General features: G+C 42.4%; 1 protein-coding gene across 2 annotated transcripts in view; it reads right to left on the bottom strand.

Annotated features, from left to right (window-relative positions):
- Nucleotides 1-4,178: 4,178 nt before the first annotated feature.
- Nucleotides 4,179-21,322, bottom strand: part of LOC122924804 (von Willebrand factor A domain-containing protein 5A-like) — a 212,276-nt gene continuing 195,132 nt past the window's right edge. Inside the window, exons 20-25 of one of the 2 annotated variants that reach the window (XM_044276245.1) lie at nt 16,818-16,885; nt 16,659-16,737; nt 12,159-12,176; nt 9,088-9,254; nt 7,140-7,266; nt 4,179-5,838 (exon numbers count right to left, since the gene is read on the bottom strand). In XM_044276245.1, the coding sequence (XP_044132180.1) occupies nt 5,759-5,838; nt 7,140-7,266; nt 9,088-9,254; nt 12,159-12,176; nt 16,659-16,737; nt 16,818-16,885 (539 nt within the window). In that variant the 3' untranslated portion in view covers nt 4,179-5,758. The remainder of the gene's footprint in view (nt 5,839-7,139; nt 7,267-9,087; nt 9,255-12,158; nt 12,177-16,658; nt 16,738-16,817; nt 16,886-21,322) is intronic. The other variant, XM_044276246.1, reaches the window with a different exon arrangement.

Below are 21,322 nucleotides of genomic sequence, written 5' to 3'. Positions count from 1 at the left end.
AATTTGACAATGTGATCAATAAATGCCTGCGCCAGCGTCTTAGCATTGGGCAAACCAGGAAAAGGGATGAAATGCACCATTTTGCTAAAACGGTCCACCACCACCAGAATCACAGTCTTCCCCGAGGAACGAGGCAGGTCCGTTATGAAGTCCATGGAGAGATGTGTCCAAGGACGGGAGGGAATGGGTAAGGGAAGGAGAGGACCTGATGGCCGTGAATGAAGGACTTTGGCAAAAGCGCAAGTCTCGCAGGCTGCCACAAAACCCTCAAACGACTTACGAAGCGCAGGCCACCAGAATCTCCGAGCGATGAGATCCAGTGTGGCTCTTACCCCCGGGTGCCCAGCAAGGACCGTATCGTGGTGTTCTTTAAAAATCTTGTGTCTTAAAGTGAGAGGCACAAACAACCTCCCAGGAGGACAAAGATCAGGAGCCTCTGACTGGGCTGCCTGCACCTCTGCCTCCAATTCAGGAAAAAGAGCAGAGACCACCACACCTTCAGCCAAAATGGGACCCGGGTCTTCAAAATTCCCGCCTCCCGGAAAACAACGTGACAGGGCATCTGCCTTCACATTCTTAACTCCAGGGCGGAACGTGACAACAAAATTAAACCTAGAAAAGAACAAAGACCATCTGGCCTGTCTCGGGTTCAGACGCTTGGCTGACTCCAAGTAGGCCAGATTTTTATGGTCAGTAAATACGGTAATAGGGTGTCTGGCTCCCTCTAGCCAATGGCGCCATGCCTCAAAAGCCAACTTGATGGCCAACAATTCCCCATCTCCCACATCGTAATTTCTCTCTGCGGAGGAGAGTTTTCTTGAGAAAAAGGCACACGGTCGCCATTTGGCAGGAGAGGAACCCTGAGACAAGACCGCCCCCACACCCACCTCAGAAGCATCAACCTCAACTATGAAGGGTAAAGAAACATCAGGTTGCACCAAGATGGGAGCGGAAGCAAAACTCTCCTTGATATCAGAAAAAGCCTTACGCGCCTCTACTGACCAAGAAGAAAAATCTACCCCCTTTCTGGTCATATCAGTGAGTGGTTTAACAATAGAAGAATAATTCAAAATGAACTTCCTGTAATAATTGGCAAAGCCCAAAAAACGCATCAGCGCCTTCTGATTCTCAGGAAGCTCCCACTCAAGCACAGCGCGGACCTTCTCGGGGTCCATGCGAAAACCAGAAGCGGAGAGAAGAAACCCCAGAAATTGAATTTCTGGAACCGCAAACACACATTTTTCCAGTTTCGCATATAATTTATTCTCCCGCAGGATGAGCAAGACCTGACGTAAATGTTCCTTATGAGTTTTGAAATCGGGTGAAAAAATCAAAATGTCATCCAAATACACCAATACAAATTTTCCCATTAAATGATAAAAAATGCTGTTCACGAAATGCTGAAAAACGGCTGGGGCATTCATCAAACCAAAAGGCATAACCAAATTTTCAAAATGGCCCTCAGGGGTATTGAAGGCCGTCTTCCATTCGTCCCCTTCTCTGACCCTGACCAGGTTTTATGCCCCTCTTAGATCTAATTTGGAAAAGACTTTAGCCCCAACAACCTGGTTAAACAGGTCCGGGATCAGAGGAAGCGGATAAGGGTCACGAATTGTGATACTGTTCAGCTCCCTGAAATCCAGACAAGGTCTTAAAGAACCATCTTTTTTCTTAACAAAGAAAAAACCAGCGGCAACAGGTGACTTCGAGGGTCGTATGTGTCCTTTTCTCAGACTCTCAGAGATATAAGCACGCATAGCGATCCTCTCAGGTTGGGAAAGATTGTATAAACGAGATTTAGGCAGCTTGGCGTCTGGGATGAGATTAATAGGGCAATCGTACTCCCTGTGCGGGGGCAAATCCTGAACTCCACTCTCAGAGAAGACATCCGAAAATTCAGAGAGAAAAGATGGTACAGTCTTAGTAGCAACCTCAGAAACAGATGTCATGAGGCAATTCTCTCTGCAAAAGTCACTCCAACCATTTATTTGCCTCGCTTGCCAATCAATGGTGGGGTTATGTTTAGTGAGCCAGGGTAGCCCCAACACTAGAGGGGTAGGCAAACCGCTAAGGACGAAACATGACACATCCTCAACATGAGCATCACTCACAATTAAACGGATATTGTGAACTTTGCCCTTTAATGATTTCTGAGAAAGTGGAGCGGAATCAATCGCAAAAACTGGAATATCCTTTCCCAAAGTGCACACCTGGAAACCATGAGCTATTGCGAATTGACTATCAATGAGATTGACCGCTGCTCCACTATCCACAAAAATCTCACAAAAAATGCTCTTGCTCTCTAGCGCCACCCTAGCCGGCAGGACAAAACGGGAACTACAAGCAAATGGAAAACCTTCAATTTCCGCTTCAACCCTGCCAATAGTAACAGACGGAACATTTTTAAAAGATTTTTTCCTGTTTGTTTCTTTATTACTCCCAGAAAACTGCCTGAATCTCCTAGAGGGACAAATATTTGCCAAATGATTTATACCTCCACAACAAAAACAAACCCTCCCATGCGAGCTGAATCTTCTATTGTCAGAAGCAATCAACCCCAGCTGCATGGGCTCCTGCTCAGAAGGGGCTGACGGCGACTGAGACCCCTGCGCACAGAACGGGACCGCTGCACTGTCCTGGGACTGAGTATGACAGGAAGGGGACATCTCTCCTCTCTCTCTAAGACGCCTGTCAATACGAACGGCCTGAGACATAGCAGAGTCCAAAGAAATAGGCCTCTCATGAAAGGCAAATGCATCTTTCAATCCCTCTGAAAGACCATGGCAAAATTGACTTCGGAGCGCAGCATCATTCCAACCAGTATCAACTGCCCATCTCCGAAATTCTGAGCAGTATATTTCTGCGGATTGTTTACCCTGGCATAATAGACGTAGTTTAGACTCAGCCAGAGCAATACGATCCGGATCATCATATATCTGACCCAGGGCTAAAAAGAATTCATCCACTGAACGGAGAGGCCGTGCCCCCTCCGGCAGCGAAAAGGCCCAGGACTGAGCGTTACCTCTGAGCAGCGATATAATGATCCCCACCCTCCGTTCCTCATCACCAGAGGAGTGGGAAGAAGGCGAAAATGGAGTTTGCAAGCCTCTCTAAAACGCACAAAATTCTCACTACCCCCGGAGAACGTATCCAGGAGCGAGATCTTAGGCTCAGAACAAACTCCATGAACGCAAGCTGAACCGGTCACTTGAAGCTGAGAAAAAGTCTTACGGAGATCAGCTACCTCCAATGAAAGACCCTGGAAGCGTTCAGCCAAAAGTGAAACCGGATCCATGCTTGAGACGGTTATGGCGGCTTATAATGTCACGGACGGTGTACAGGAAACAAGGCAAAGCAACATGTATAAACGACTCGCTGGATCCAAAAACTAAGGAACCAAGGGAGACCCCTGCAGAAGACCTGGCACTTTCCCTGGCTGCTCAGCCTATGCAAAGATCCGAATGGTGGAGGTTTGCATATCCACGAACCTTGACTATAAAGCCCTGAGCACCCTACAATAGTGAGGGGACACGACCACCGGCTCCCTACACAAGATACGGAGGGAGTCAGGGTCACCTGGGATCCAGCAAACAGAAAATAACAGATAAAGGTACAACACTTAGCTTTGAAGCAAACAGGAGGACAGAGTCAGCGTGCACACACACTCCAGGAAGTAGTATAAGCCGCCCAGAAAAGCCTTCTGGGGAAGAATTTAAAGGGAAGCAATTAGTCCAACACATGACAGCTGAGAGAGGCTAACGAGAGGAGGAGCTGAATACCACAACACAGAAACTCAAGGAGGAGGTTCTGAAAGGCCTCTGTCAGAGCTTCTCAGCTGTCTGGTTGTGACATTGACAGGGCCAGGCAGTGTAAATGTCTTCACTTCTGGTCCTGACTTCTCCAGGAGTAGAGAGGGTGCGGCAGTTGCAGAGAGAGCAGAGCCTCTAGGTGTAACAGCAACACCCCCGTTGCTCCTACAGACTCATTTGCATATATTAAAACAGATACCTTCAGCTGCCAAGTGCACATGCAACAGGTCAGCCAGTGTCATAGGTACACATCTGCTGACAGATGCCTTTTAAGAGAACAGGAGTGTTATAAATGACATGTCATAGTTGTGGGGGCGGCTGGGCCTTATGTTATGACCGCTAATCATGTCTCTTTGATGGATATAGACAACCACGACACCAACATCTGAACTATAACTGCGGTTTAATGATGATGATACATATATTGGAGCTGAAAGCTGCAACAATGGATTAGAACATTTTATAAACTTTTAACTATTACAAGAAATGTATAACTGGATAATGGGAACATAGACAGGGTCAACAATACTCAGCAGTAATACCCTACAGAATACACTGATCTGAATGGGGACTCTCCTCAGATGTTTTCTTTTGACTGTTGTTGACCGATTTTTGAAAGATCAGTTATAAACAGATTTTAGTAAAGAGTAATTCCACCCATCTCCAAAAATATTCACACATTTTATGCACCATATTGTAGAGCAACCATGTTGTAACCCCTTCCTCCAGGGTGTCTGCAAAGCCAAAGAAGGACAACTTATTGGCTGCCCTGAGAGATTCTGACTTATACCACCAACCAATAAAGATGAACAGAGATGTCCTGGCCTGGGTGAAGGACACATACAACCTTCCATCAACAGATCTTGATTGAAATACAAGGTCATGGAGGAAAAAACTGTAATTTGATTGTCCAGGATTAGAAACACATGGCTGCTTTCTTCCAAACACACTACCCACAGCAGCCCAGTTCTACTAAGGTGAATGGGGCTGAGTGGTAATACCATATACAGCCTGTGGAGAGATGTGGTTCTGCTTTTGGATGAAGCAGCCATGTTTTTCCAATCTTGGACAACTAAAATCTTAACAAACGTTGTATACATCAATATTACAGGTTAATATAAGAAACCTTGTGATGTATCTTTCAGAATTTTGTTTTTATTTTTCCCTCTAGTAGTTCACGCCTCCTCCCCTCGCTATAAACTCCTTTTGGCAGCTATAATCTGATCCTTCAGTGAGCTGACAGTCCTTATCAGTCTCTCAAGGTGGATTTAGCAAAGAATGTTGATTTAGGCGTAGAGGGAGAGAAAATGCTGAAAGTGTAGAATGAGGCATAATTTCTCTGATTAAATGCATTACAAAATTTCTTATATTCACATGTACTATTGATTGGTATCTATTGATCGAGTGTGGTAAGAAATAATCCAGTTTTTAGGGTGGCGTTGTAGATTGGTTTTCTTCTGCACTACTACCTTCCCAAGTGTCAGTACACCCCTAAGGCCTCTCTCCATGTATGCATATATTTCAGTGGAGCTGCTCTGTACATTCTAAAAATAAGTGAACATTAACAGGTCTGTGTAATGAGAATATAACTAGAAGATGATTCTCTAGACTTATCATTTGCATCTTTGGCTTGTGTCTCATTTCAAGAGTAATAAGACACAGAAATTAGATCATGAAAATTGATTCCAAAGTAAAGGTGAGAAGCAGTAAAATTCTGGAGGGCGGCAGTATTCCTTAGAAGGGTACAACCACACAGTCGGGTTTCTGCTTGCAGTTTCGGAAGCCCAAACCAGAAGTTAGTTAAGAAAAAAAAAACAGGAGAAGTTCTATTTCTCCTTTATATTTTCTCTCCTTTTATGATCCGCTCCTGATTTTGGCTTCCAAAACGGCATGCAGAGACCTGACCGTCTGGTCGTACCCGAAGACCTCCGCCATCTTCATTCTTCCTCTCACAGGCCAAACACATTAGGATTCACTGAGGATTTCAGCAGATCATTTCCAGCTCTGACCAACTGATCCAAGGAGGAACCTGGGAGAATAGGAAACAATCCCTGGTTAGAACCATCAATAGCATTAGATACATTACAACTGACTGACAAAATCGAGCATCTCAAAAGCTGTAACTACAACAAGAATATTGTATTAAGGAGCCATTTATATGTCAGTTGAAATGTGGTTAGTATTTCAGCCGCCATGGTCTACATCCACAGAAGATCTGTAGTTAGTTCTCCAAGATGATTGGAACAACCTCCTTGCTGAGTTCCTTCAAAACCTGTGTACAAGCGTACCTAGGAGAACTGGTGTTGTTGGATTTAGATTTCTCTTTTGTTCTTTCATCTTGTATTTTGTTAATTGATAACAATAAACTATTAACGCTAATTTTTAAAGCATTCTTACTTTGCAGCATTTTATCACACCTTCTTAAAACCTGTGCATGATACTGTACAAAAGCAGCAGAGGACTATTTGAAAAGCTGTTTTTTTATTATTATTTTAGGTGCATTGGAGCATAATAAATGGTTGCAAATGTGGGCATATGTTTTCAGAAAATAAATATATTATTAAATTACAGCAAGCAAGACCATATGGCTGGTGTTCCTGCAGCATGTTCTGTCTTATCTTTCAAGTTCCATCTATCTTGCTGTTGGTTGCCTCTTCCTCTTACCTCTCTTGATATTTTACTACATTTTCTCTCCTTCACATTTTTTTTGTTTCACCAAAATTTATGGTTGGATCTAATTTTTTAAGAATGGATATGCAGAAAAGCTAACAACTATGGGATCCTGCAGACCCTTGCCTACTGGCTGCCATGAGATGCAACCAAACAGGATACACGAGCGGTGTCAGATATTACTTTGAGAAGGAGCTTAAAGGAAACTGAAGTGGAAAAAAATTGTTAATTGCTTACTGTTATAGTTTGGTTGGGTCAACTTGGTCATCTTTATAGAGCCACACAATAATTTGGTGGTAAATTGTTCCATCTAAACACAAAGTAAAACAGAACAACCAGGAGTAGACTATGCTGCGGGTCAGAAGAATGGTCCAAGTGAAGTCCTTGGAAGTCAAGAAACAATGGTGAGGTCATTTTGGGAATAACCTGCTGCTGTGGGAGAATTTCTATGGTGAGGTAATGTTCTATTTAGGGTACAAGTCGTTCCCGTCACTAAATATAAAGCAAATATTTTGGGTGGAAGCTCCTTCCTGACAACTTTGGACTCTATGCACCTGAAATATTCAGGAACCTACAACATTTTAAGCTAAAACACTATGAAGGGCTCTACATTAACACATCAGTTTTAGAAACATGTCAAATCTATTTCCAAGATATTACCTGCTTTAGCCTTAAGCCAGGAGATGGCTTTACCTTCCAGTAATTCCCATTCCTCTCTCTGATCCAGACAAGATGCATGGAGCCAGATCACCGCCAAGACCGTAGCCCACACTGATGAGTCCATATTCTAGTGAGGAGGAAACTATAAATTAAACCGGAACATATTATCTAAGCACTTAAACTTTCAGGCCCAAAGACTGATTGTTTTGGGGTAAAAGCTGTTCTTCAGCCTTGTGGTGCGGGCATGTAGGGCTCTAAGACGCCTACCATAGGGTAGGGGAATGAAAAGGCTGTGGCCGCGGTAAGTTGGATCCCCGCAGATAATTTTTGCCCTGTTGCTGCAGTGAGCAGTGAAGATGTCATCCAGCGATGGTAACTGAGTACCAGTGATTCTGTAGTGTTGCTTCCTGTAACTGAACACATCACTATCTTGACACTATTCAGGACAGCGAAGATGTAGATATTGGTGTGGATGGTTTGAACAATAGGTTCTATACTTTTATTAAAGGTGGTATGCATCCTATGTGTAGTATTAATGTATTAGATTTCCCCGGTGAGCATTCATTTTGACAAGAGCCATCATTTTCTTCAATTAAATATGATATATGGAGCAATGGTTCTGTATTTCACCCAGGTAATGAGAAGCTGTCAACTGAACTGTACCAACTGTAATGTGCCACATGCCTCCCTACCCACTTTCACATTTACAGTACTGGAGGCTTGGTAGAGTGGCAAAGGAAAGGCCTAAATGAGATGTCTATAGCTAGCACCCCACTGTCGCCAAATTAGTATTTGAAAATCAGGGCGCCCATTAACTGCTCCTGCATAGGAGCTCTCGGCTGTGGGCGTCTCTCCTTGAGTAATCTCTTCTGACAACATTTTTTTTTCTGTCATGTAAAATGCAAAAAACATATCTGTATTATGTTAGTCGGTGGATAAAAAATATACAAATTGAGAGCTCTCAATTCTTGATACCTATTAACCCCTGTGAGATTTGCTTGAGATCGGACATGTGTCTCTTTTCATCCAAATCACGCCAACAGTAAAGAATAGGTATAAGCTGACGCATGGTCAGTTTTTTTTATTTTTTAAAAGGTTGTAAGCATAAAAACAAGACAGCAGCAAAATGATATCCTTGCTTGTCTGTCACTTCTTTTACATCACGTCCCTGTCTGACAGCTGGAGAGCTTCTCTCTGCCAGCTTAACAAAACCACATTTCAGCAACCTGTGTGTAAGAGCTGCTGTTTCCATTGATGCCATTTTAGAGTTGCTTGGGGGACGAGTCACCGCTGCAACACACATGACCCCCGTCCATGCTGGAACTTTACAGTCAGGGACTATCATGGTGAATGCAATATTATAATCAAGGGCCTGGAACCAAGCAGCAGGAGGCAGGTAAGTGTTCTTCCTTCCGGAAGTCTGGCAGGCAGAGAGACAAAGAAGCTGGAGAACCATTTACAAATCTGTTTATTTTTTTATTTCAGTCCCATATAGGACTAACTTCCCATTGGTGTATTGCAGTGTATTATGACTGTCAATGTAATGCTCAAAGGCATCCTATTAGGACCTGTCTCTAGCAGGTTGAAGGCTACATTATAAAGTCGGCACCTGCAATAACCAGCTCCAGCCATTACACAATAGATGGAGATATGTTGTTCTGGCACTGCTGGCTTTCAAACATTTGCAAAATGGCGTAGTTGTAAACCTGGCATACAGTTAGTACATGTGCCCTAAAGTATGTTTGACGGTTGCTGAAATTTCCATGTTGCAGAAGTGCAACATGTTATAGTGTCTTTGGTCATTTCTTCATTCCATGATCTGACCTTTGCATATTCTTTGATGTATCGTTTTATGGGCTTTTTAAAATTAAAATTAAATTAAAAAAAGTTATAAAAATGTTCAAGAATGTCGAATCAAGCTGAGATTATCCATACACATCCATCATACCTGATCTGGTTTCTTGTTAATAATGTCCTGCTCTGATATTCCCAGAATGGAGCAGAATTCTGGGGTAAGATTCCAGGAACCATCAGCGTTTTGCAGGGAAATCAAACTGACGAAAGGCGGAATCTTCAGAACTTGAGCTGGTGGTGGTGACATATCCATGTATTCAGCTTTATAGGTAACAAAAAGATACAGTTAATGTTATGGAGTGAAGGTAAGTATTAACCCCATGTACAAATTCATCTCTATAAATTAGAATATCATCAAAAAGTTCATTTATTTCAGTAATTCAATAAAAACTCATATTGATTCCTTACACACAGTGATCTATTTCTAGCATTTATTTATTTTAATGTTGAGGATTATGGCTTACAACTAATAAAAACCCCAAAGTCAGTATCAAAATTTGCATATTGTGAAATAATTCAATATTGTAGACTCATGGTGTCACACTCTAATCAGATAATCAACACAAAACACCTGCAAAGGCTTCCTAGGTCTTTAAATTATCCCTCAGTCTGGTTCTGTAGGCTACACAATCATGGAGAAAACTGATGACCTGACATGTGTCCAGAAAACAGCCGTGGACACCCTCCACAAAGAGGGTAAGGCTACTTTCACACTTGCTGCAGAGTGATCCGACAAGCAATTCCGTTGCCGGAACTGCCTGCCGGATCTGTCAAAACGTATGCCAACTGATGGCTTTTGTAAGACTGATCAGGATCCTGATCCGTCTTACAAATGCATTGAAATGCCGGATCCATCTTTCCAGTGTTATCCGGAAAAACGGATCCGGCATTTCTTTTTTCACAGAGACTGAACTGAAGACATCCTGATTCATCCTGAACGGATTGCTCTCCATTCAGAATGCATTAGGATAAAACTGATCAGTTCTTTTCCGGTATAGAGCCCCTAGGATGGAACTCTATGCTGGAAAAGAAAAACGCTAGTGCGAAAGTACCCTAAGCCACAAAAAGTAATTGCTAAAGAAGCTAGCTGTTCACTGAGTACTCTATCCAAGCATATTAATGGAAAGTTGAGTGGAAGGAAAAAGTGTGGTAGAAAAAGGTGCACAAGCAACAGGGATAACCGCAGCCTTGAAAGGATTGTCAAGAAAACGGCATTCAAGAATTTAGGGAAGATTCACAAGGAGTGGGCTACGGCTGGAGTCAGTGCTTCAAGAGCCACCACACACAGACGTATCCAGGACATGGGCTACAACTGTCATATTCCGTGTCAAGCCACTCATGACCCAGAGACAACGTCAAAGAGTCTTACCTGGTCTAAGGAGAAGAAGGGCTGGACTGTTGCTCAGTGGTCTAAAGTAATGTACTCAGATGAAAGCAAATTTTGCACTTCATTTGGAAATCAAGGTACCAGAGTCTGGAGGAAGAATAGAGAGGCACACAATCCAAATTGCTCGAGATCCATTGTGAAGTTTGAAATCTGCTGGTGTTGGTCCACTGTGTTATATCAAGTCTAAAGTCAGCACAGCCGTCTACCAGAAAAGTTTAGAGCACTTCATGCTTCCCTCTGCTGACAAGCTTTATGAAGATTTCATTTTCCAACAGACTTCCAAAAGTACCAATATCTGGTTTAATAACCACAGTATCACTGTGCTTGATTGGCTGGCAAACTCACCTGACCTAAACCCCATAGAGAATCTATAGGGTACTGTCAAGAGGAAGATAAGAGACACCAGACCCAACAATGCAGATGAGTTGAAGGCCGCTATCAAAGCAACATGGGCTTCCATAAGTGCCACAGACTGATCGCCTCCATGCCACGCCGCATTGATGCAGTAATGCATGCAAAAGGAGCCCTGACCAAGTACTGAGTGTGTTTATTTGTACATACTTTTTAGGAGGACAACATTTCTGTATATTATTTTATATAATCTAATTTTGTGAGATTCTGAATTTGGGGATTTCACTAGATGTAAGCCAAAATCATCAACATTTAAACAAGAGATACAGCAGCTCTTTTTATACAGTGCTCTTAGCGTGTATCTGTCTTGACCATACAGAACCCTCTCACTATGTGTGACCAGCCTCCTCTGACCACTGTGGACACCACTGATGTACTACATAATCTTCTCATCTAAGTCTTTCTGAGATGTGACAGGTGGACCATACGACTTCTCGATGTTTCACTATTCATCAATTTTCAAAGTCCCTTAATGGCACTTATGGTGCACGCCTTCATCTAGCAAGCATAGTGAACACTTCAACAATCAAATGTCCCATAAGAGAGAAGATTAAAAACAGTGGTGTCAGAAAAAACAACAGTGATACCAGACCAAAAAGTCTGTGGAGGATCTATCTGTAAAGTAAGGATCTTGGAACTTAGATCACTACATGTAACACCTTCCAGGACATTAGCAGCCCACTTTTTATCTTCACTCCTTCAAGGTTTTTTTTCAATTTCCAGCAGTGTATTTCTCATACAGAATGGGGCAGAACAGATGGAAATTTCTCTGCTTTGATTAGGCCTAGTCAACAACTACCAGCAGACACATCCAGAGGATTGCATTGAGCGGCACATTTTGCAACAACTAGCAATTTTTGCAGCAATCACATACAGTTCATTGAATTCACACAGATGGGTTAAAAAGGAGAACTTAGAGGGGTTTTGTCACTTCAGCAAATGGCATTTATTATACAGAGAAAGTTAATACAAGGCACTTACTAATGTATTGTTATTACCGATATTGCTTTCTTTGCTGTCTGAATACATTTTTCTATCTCATTATACAAGGCTTGTTTCCATTGTTACGACCACCCTGCAATCCATCAGCATGGCTGTGCTTGCATATTATAGGAAAAAGCACCAGCCTATGTGCGCTCCCACGGTCCCGGTCACCAGAAAGGCCGACATTTTTCCTACAATATAGTCTGCAAGCATGACCACCACCACTGATGGATTGCAGGGAAAAATGAATCCAGCCAGCAACGGGAGGCAATATGGACAATCACAATACATTAGTAAGTGCCTTGTGTTAACTTTTTCTACATGAAAAATGCTACTTGTTGAAGTGACACAACCCCTTGAAGTAGAATAGAGAAAAACCTTACCTGACTCGTAACTAGAATCTGTGAAAGAAAAGCAAATGATTACAGAATATCAGTCCATATACCACACACTACTGTCCACACTGTGATTAATCACTATAGAGGGGAAATGCTAGAGAAATAGCATTCTTAGCTTATAATACTATTACTATACTATGATGTGCTATATATTACTGCTCTTTTTATCTGGTTGCCCTCTGCCCTATTTATCTGGCCACTATATGTTGTATGATATCGCTATATTTATTTTATGCACTTATATAGCGCTGACATATTCCGCAGCACTTTACAGATATTAGCATTGTCCCCAATGAGGCTCACAATCGAAGTTCCCAATCAGTATGTCTTTTGAATGTGGGAGGAAACTGGAGAACCCAGAGGAAACCCACACAAACACGGGGAGAACATACAAACTCCATGCAGATGATGTCCTTGGTCAGATTTGAACCCAGGGCTGCAAGGCAACAATGCTAACCACTGAGCCACCAGTGCTAACCACTGAGCTCAAGTACTCAATATTACCAACAAACAAGGACACACATATACAATAATAATACATTTTTATTAGATAACATCATAATAGACAACAAAATAAGTAATAATCAATATAATAAAATAGCAGTAATGCAGTAGCGCTGCGAATCAGCGGCACACCAAAGATACACAGGATAAATGTACCCCCTTAAGACACCCCTCCTAATGGCTTGGCAATGATAATCATACAGAGATAAAAAAATCTCCTCAACAAGCCAATGGAGAGCATGTATTATAATGATATAGGTGATATCTTGCAAAGAGAGTTGCGACAATCATCAAGGATAATATAAGATGTCAGTATAGATATGTCAGAGCCACCCACATGCAATAATCCATGTGGAGCCCATATCCCAACAACAAGCAAGTAGCCACCAATTAAAGATATAATGGGGGACAAACCTTAGATCTCTGGTGAGCGCACCCCGAAGTGCATTTCGCTCGGCTTCTTCAAGGGGCTTGTCTATCCTGCCTGAACCATACTCTTAAATAGGCCTACAACAGGGAAAATCGACCACTCACATACCGCCATGTACCGTGCCAATACGCCGGTGACGTCACATCCGCCCATACTGGAGCCAGGAAGTGACGCCTATGACGTCATATCCGCCCACACCAGAACCAGGAAGTGGCCTCTCGCGTGAGCTGCACATGTTCATGTGATCATTATCGTCACATGATCGGGATGCGTACTATCATATGCTATGCCGAACTGGGTGGCCAAAGTAACCAATGGCATCAGGATGATAACAACAAATGGCCATCTCAAGTAAGGCTACTAGGATTCAATCCCGAACCATAACAGATATTAGTGACCCTCACAGATCAGCTTTATAATAGTGGGACATGTTGGTAATTATAATTATAAAGCTAAACTCGGCACCTCAGAATTACAATAGCAGGAGGAGGAGGAAGGAATTACAAAGACGGAGGGTGGGGGAGGAGGGACGAACTACCTTAATTTAATTTAAGCCCCATAAAGTGCAAATGCGTATCAAAACTCACATAATAACAATAAGATCCACAATTAATACAATTTAATTCAATATCAATAAATAAATAAATCCATACATCAATCCATATATTGTATAATAACATCTGAAAGCACATGTATAAATAAATAAAAATGAATGAATAATAATAATAAAAATAAAATCCAATCCACCATCAAATATTAAATCCTATATAAACATATTACACATGATTATATCTATATGATTATATACAGTCATGGCCAAACGTTTTGAGAATGACAAAAATATAAGTTTTCACAAAGTTTGCTGCTAAACTGCTTTTAGATCTTTGTTTCAGTTGTTTCTGTGATGTAGTGAAATATAATTACACGCACTTCATACGTTTAAATGGCTTTTATTGACAATTACATGACATTTATGCAGAGTCAGTATTTGCAGTGTTGGCCCTTATTTTTCAGGACCTCTGCAATTCGACTGGGCATGCTCTCAATCAACTTCTGGGCCAATTCCTGACTGATAGCAACCCATTCTTTCATAATCACTTCTTGGAGTTTGTCAGAATTAGTGGGTTTTTGTTTGTCCACCCGCCTCTTGAGGATTGACCACAAGTTCTCAATGGGATTAAGATCTGGGGAGTTTCTAGGCCATGGACCCAAAATGTCAACGTTTTTTTCCCCGAGCCACTTAGTTATCACTTTTGCCTTATGGCACGGTGCTCCATCATGCTGGAAAATGCATTGTTCTTCACCAAACTGTTGTTGGATTGTTGGAAGAAGTTGCTGTTGGAGGGTGTTTTGGTACCATTCTTTATTCATGGCTGTGTTTTTGGGCAAAATTGTGAGTGAGCCCACTCCCTTGGATGAGAAGCAACCCCACACATGAATGGTCTCAGGATGCTTTACTGTTGGCATGACACAAGACTGATGGTAGCGCTCACCTTTTCTTCTCCGGACAAGCCTTTTTCCAGATGCCCCAAGCAATCGAGAATATGACTTTGCCCCAGTCCTCAGCAGTCCATTCACCATACTTTCTGCTGAAGATAATTTGTCCCTGATGTTTTTTTTTTGGAGAGAAGTGGCTTCTTTGCTGCCCTTCTTGACACCAGGCCATCTTCCAAAAGTCTTCTCCTCACTGTGCGTGCAGATGCGCTCACACCTGCCTGCTTCCATTCCTGAGCAAGCTCTGCACTGGTGGCACTCCGATCCCGCAGCTGAATCCTCTTTAGGAGACAATCCTGGCGCTTGCTGGACTTTCTTGGATGCCCTGAAGCCTTCTTAACAAGAATTGAACCTCTTTCCTTGAAGTTCTTGATGATCCTATAAATTGTTGATTGAGGTACAATCTTAGTAGCCACAATATCCTTGCCTGTGAAGCCATTTTTATGCAACGCAATGATGGCTGCACGCGTTTCTTTGCAGGTCACCATGGTTAACAATGGAAGAACAATGATTTCAAGCATCGCCCTCCTTTTAACATGTCAAGTCTGCCATTTTAACCCAATCAGCCTGACATAATGATCTGGAGCCTTGTGCTCGTCAACATTCTCACCTGAGTTAACAAGACGATTACTGAAATTATCTTAGCAGGTCCTTTAATGACAGCAATGAAATGCAGTGGAAAGGTTTTTTGGGACTAAGTTAATTTTCATGGCAAAGAAGGACTATGCAACTCATGTGATCACTCTTCATAACATTCTGGAGTATATGCAAATTGCTATTATAAAAATTTAAGCAGCAACTTTTCCAATTTCCAATATTTTTGTCATTCTCAAAACTTTTGGCCACGACTGTACATGACACTGCCCTTAATAGGGACCAAAACGTGATGGTGCTTAACAAAGTTTATAAAATTTGCAAACTATTACAAAAAATGAATTGATATGACTTTACAAGTTTAAGTGCACAACTAAAAGTGATAAAGTGCAAGGGTGAAAATGCTCCGTGATCATGCAGTGAGATGTGAAATAAAGCATAAATAACCAATATATAAAGGTTAAAGAATTCTTAATACCAAACATCAAGTTGGTAGATGTAAGTGCGATATACGTGCATACATAGACTGTAAAGATTTACATGGCCGAATATATAAATAGATAAGCAGTCAGACATCAGCACCCCATAGTATATACATGATATTATACGCCATATATAAATTATCGTCCATCCCTAAAGGGGTACGTAGCTATTATCTCCCCCCAGTGGATCCAGCCATGTATGAGAAAGAGGTGCAAAGACAGTTGCAGAATGGAAACTGTTATAAGAAATTGACATTCAATCCCCTAACTAAATTCAAGAAAGAACTTGAAGTTATCTTGCAATCAGGGGTAGAGCAGGGTATTATCTCTGGGAGACAAAGTTCCCACCTGTTACCGGATCATCCTGTGATTCCCACCCTCTATCTTTTACCCAAGATACATAAAGATTTGACGAAGCCTCCTGGTAGGCCCATCGTATCAGGGGTAAATGGTCTAAATGATGCAGTCTGTAAATACATAGATTACTTTTTACAGCCGCTGGTGGAGGGATTACCAACACATTTAAAGGACACTATGGATATCTTAAGAAAAATGGAGGACATACACCTGGAATCTGATATGCTCATCGCCACATGTGATGTGGAATCTTTGTACACGTTGATTAAACATCAAGACGGGTTGGAAGCCAAGGATTTCTTTTTAAGGACTACAAGTATGGGTAAGTAGAAATGCAATTTCATCATAACTCTTCTCAATTACGTCCTTCCTCACAACTTCTTCCTTTTTGGGGGATCCTTCTACCTACAGCTCCAGGGCACCGCGATGGGGGCGTCTTGTGCGCCCTCTTATGCAAACTTGTTCCTGGGGCTGTGGGAGAGGGATATCCTCCAGTCCAATCCCCAAGATCCAATATTGGAGCAGGTATATCGATGATATGCTGATTATCTGGCAGGGGACTGAAGATGAGTTTGGGCGTTATATTCGACTGCTGAATAACAATAGTAATAATATTAAACTTACCTTTAAGGTGGCCCCTACGAAAGCTGAGTTTTTGGATGTGGTTTTCCAGGTGGATGTGACTGGCCATCTGGGTACTAACCTGTACCGAAAATAAACTTCTGTGAATGCACTTCTACATGTAGGTTCGTCACACCCTGGCAAATTTGATAAGGAGCATACCAGTGGGGCAGTTTCTGCGGGCTCGTAGGATCTGTTCCTTCGATAAGACTTTATAGATGTTTTAGGACCTCAGAAAAAAATTTGGAGAGAGAGGTTATGGCAATCGTTGCATCGAGACAGCTTATAGGAGAGCACGACTATCAAAGAGAGGCGATTTACTTCATAAGAAACCAATTTGTCAATATACGCAACAGATTAGGTTTATCACTGGATTTAACAACAAATGGAAGGAGGTAAATATAGCCCTGAATAAATATTGGAACATATTGAAATCAGATCCCCAGTTGCAAGAAGTGATACCCCCACGTGCCTCAACAATCTTCCGCAGGTCTAAGAATCTGCGTGACCAATTGGTCCGCAGTTATTATGCTTGCAAGGAAGGAAGGTTGTTTGGCAACAAGGGGCCACCGTGAGGGAGTAAAGAACGTGGGAAGTGCGTTGCCTGTGCCAAAATGGACAGGGCAACTCATTTCCACAATGCGGCAGGGGACAAAGTGTTCAAGATTACACATACGATTACGCGTACGACCATTGGGGTCATTTATTGTGCGAGTTGCCCTTGTGATCTTATTTATGTGGGATTAACATCTTGACAGCTGAGAAGAAGGGTCAGGGAACATGTACTGTCTATTCAGGCAGCTTAAGACCTTGGCTAGACATTTTAAAGAGAAGCACGATTCAGATGACACCCTACTTTGGATTAGGAGCATTGGAAGAAAATATTAGCCCCAAAAGAAACAACATTTATTTTTCTATTAAATACAGTTGCACCGCTGGGTTTGAATGAGGGCAATAGTTTTGTCTTATTCATCTAGACGTTGGGGGGATTTAAAATCATTTTTCCCCTTTTTTATTCAATTTTTCTCCCCCCTCTCCTCACAATGCTATCTGTGATGATGTATTCCTCAGTGCCCTCAGTTCAGTTCAGGTGGCTCTCCTCGGGTCATCAGTGCCCTGGGTCTGGGCATGACGCCCAGGACCTTTGTTTTTAACTGTTATTTTAATTGTCTAATTTGTATTTTAACAGGTCCTTGTATATATTTAGCGTAGGTGTCTTATCCTGCCTGATGCTATTAATATTTTATGTGTTTAAGAAATAGAGACGAGCTTTTGATGCTTGTTGCTGCTGATGCTTTGTCTTTTATCTGAGAATGCATGAATCGGATCCACTGGGGGGAGAGATAATAGCTACGTACTCGGTTAGGGATGGACGACAATTTATATATAGCGTATAAGATCATGTATATACTATGGGGTGCTGATGTCTGACTGCTTATCTATTTATATATTTGGCCATGTAAATCTTTACAGTCTATGTATGCACGTATGTCGCACTTGCATCTACCAACTTGATGTTTGGTATTAAGAATTCTTTATACTTTATATATTGGTTATTTATGCTTTATTTCACATCTCACTGCATGATCACGGATGTAGAGGGAAGTCAGGTGGGCGTATGTATATGCATATATACATATGTATCTGCCCCTTCATTGATATGTGTATGTATGTATGTATGTATATGGGCCCCCTTATATGACCAATAGGGATATATATTCCCTGTATAACCGTGTAAATATTCCCTCTTATGTAAATGTATATACAGTTACAAGAAAAAGTATGTGAACCCTTTGGAATGATATGGATTTCTGCACAAATTGGTCATAAAATGTGATCTGATCTTCATCTAAGTCACAACAATAGACAATCACCGTCTGCTTAAACTAATAACACACAAAGAATTAAATGTTACCATGTTTTTATTGAACACATCATGTAAACAATTAGAGTGCAAGTGGAAAAAGTATGTGAACCCTTGGATTTAATAACTGGTTGAACCTCCTTTGGCAGCAATAACTTCAACCAAACGTTTCCTGTAGTTGCAGATCAGACGTGCACAACGGTCAGGAGTAATTCTTGACCATTCCTCTTTACAGATCTTTTTCAGTTCAGCAATATTCTTGGGATGTCTGGTGTGAATCGCTTTCTTGAGTTCATGCCACAGCATCTCAATCGGGTTGAGGTCAGGACAATGACTGGGCCACTCCAGAAGGCATATTTTCTTCTGTTTAAGCCATTCTGTTGTTGATTTACTTCTATGCTTTGGGTCGTTGTCCTGTTGCAGCACTCATCTTCTGTTGAGCTTCAGCTGGTGGACAGATGGCCTTAAGTTCTCCTGCAAAATGTCTTGATAAACTTGGGAATTCATTTTTCCTTCGATGATAGCAACTCGTCCAGGCCGTGATGCAGCAAAGCAGCCCCAAACCATGATGCCCCCACCACCATACTTCACAGTTGGGATGAGGTTTTGATGTTGGTGTGCTGTGCCTCTTTTTCTCCACAAATAGTGTTGTGTGTTTCTTCCAAACAACTCAACTTTGGTTTCATCTGTCCACAGAATATTTTGCCAGTACTGCTGTGTAACATCCAGGTTCTCTTGTGCAAACTGTAAACATGCAGGGATTAAACTGATGAGAATAGTACTACAGAAAATAGCACTCATATCGGGTGTGACAGTAAATTGCGCGGCGCAGACACAGTGACCGTGGCGTGGATTCAAACAAAGGGGAGGGAGCCAGCGTTTTTTTAACCATCTCCCCGTTCGAAAAATCTATTTAATAAATGGACCCCAGATTGGGGATGTCACGTAACAGGGATTAAACTGATGAGAATAGTACTACAGAAAATAGCACTCATATCGGGTGTGACAGTAAATTGCACGGTGCAGACGCAGTGACCGTGGATTCAAACAAAGGGGAGGTAGACAGTAATTTTTTAACCATCTCCCCGTTCGAAAAATCTATTTAATAAATGGACCCCAGATTGGGGACATAACAGGGATTAAACTGATGAGACGAGAGAACTACAGGAAATACCACTCATATCGGGTGTGACAGTAAATTGCACGGCGCAGACGCAGTGACCATGGCGTGGATTCAAACAAAGGGGAGGGAGCCAGCGTTTTTTTTATCCATCTCCCCGTTCGAAAAATCCATTTAATAAATGGACCCCAGATTGTGGACGTAACAGGGATTAAATTGATGAGAAGAGAGAACTATAGAAAATAGCACTCACATCAGGTGGGACAGTAAATTGCAAGGCACAGAGGCAGTGACCGTGGATTCAAACAAAGGGGAGGGAGCCAGCGTTTTTTTTAACCATCTCCCCATTCTAAAAATCTATTCAATTCACTGCACCGCTCGAGTGTGGAAGAGATCCATCTTCGTTGGAGCTGCGTACAAGTCCGGCTGGTCGGGAAGAGGCGATCCGGGAGAAAAAGGACTTCTTCCAAGCAGCTGCGTAGGACAAAGAAGTACAGCACCAACGAGAAGATGGGCGCTCAGCAAAAAGTGAGTATGAACTTCTCCACACTGCAACACTTGAGCAAACACAGTCAATTTAATCCTATCCTCCCCGCTACTCACAAGTCCGCAGAAATGCTGTGGTCCGATTTGTTGGCACAGGCTTGTAGCTATGACAAGCTCTGTGTTAACAAAAGGACGTTGTTGAACAAGGCCACCAGAAGGCTTCGGATGCTGGCCAAACTTGTGCATACATTTCAGGTTAGCATCTGCAAGCCAAAGGAAGTTGTGCTGGTGTCTCGGTCAATGGAGACAATTCCTCCGAACATTCACTGCCAATGCTGTGCCAGTAATTCGGACCAGGTTTCGGCATTGCGGGCACAGCTGGTGGAGAATGTTCAGTCTACTGTTGACTGAGATGCGCTGGTGGCTAGGATCGAGTCACAGTTAGTAGAGCTGCAGAGGCAGAAGGAGGAAATTGAGGCTAAGTTAACTCAGTCTTATACTGGGGTCAAGCCTTCAAGGAGCGGGCTGCCTCTACTGACGTGACGGTAGCCAAATTGAAGGCTGAGGTTGCTGTAAGGTCCCAGATAATGACTGGCATGCAACAGGTCATCACCAATTTGGTGCCGGCCCTTTCTTTTTCTGTAAAGTCAGGGTCAGAATCTCCCAAAACTTTGCCCTGTGCAGGGCAAAAAGGGGGGAAAATAGTCTGTGACCGGTCAAATCATCAGACGAAGCCGGTCCAGACTAAGGCCTCATGCACACGACCGTTGTGTGCATCCGTGTCCGTTGTTCCGTTTTCCGTGATTTTCTGCAGACCCATTGACTTTCAATGGGTCCGTTGAAAACTCGGAAAATGCACCGTTGTTCATCCGCGTCCGTGATCCATGTTTCCTGTCCGTCAAAAAAATATGATCTGTCCATTCAAGTCAATGGGTCCATGAAAAAACACAGATGCACACAAGATTGTCATCCGCGTCCGTAGGCTACTTTCACACAGACAGATTGCAGATCCGTCTGTATAAAAGCTTTTTCAGATCTGAGTTTTCACTTCGTGAAAACTCAGATCCTACAGTATATTCTAACACAGAGGCGTTCCCATAGTGATGGGGTGGTTTCAAGTTAGAATATACTAAGAACTGTCTACATGACTGCCCCCTGCTGCCTGGCAGCACCCGATCTCTTACACGGGGCTGTGAT

The sequence above is a fragment of the Bufo gargarizans genome, chromosome 1 (assembly GCF_014858855.1).
Source record: "Bufo gargarizans isolate SCDJY-AF-19 chromosome 1, ASM1485885v1, whole genome shotgun sequence".
Lineage (NCBI taxonomy): Eukaryota > Metazoa > Chordata > Amphibia > Anura > Bufonidae > Bufo > Bufo gargarizans.
The sequence above is the reverse complement of the archived record's forward strand: the minus strand, read 5'-3'. Positions and strand labels throughout refer to the sequence as shown.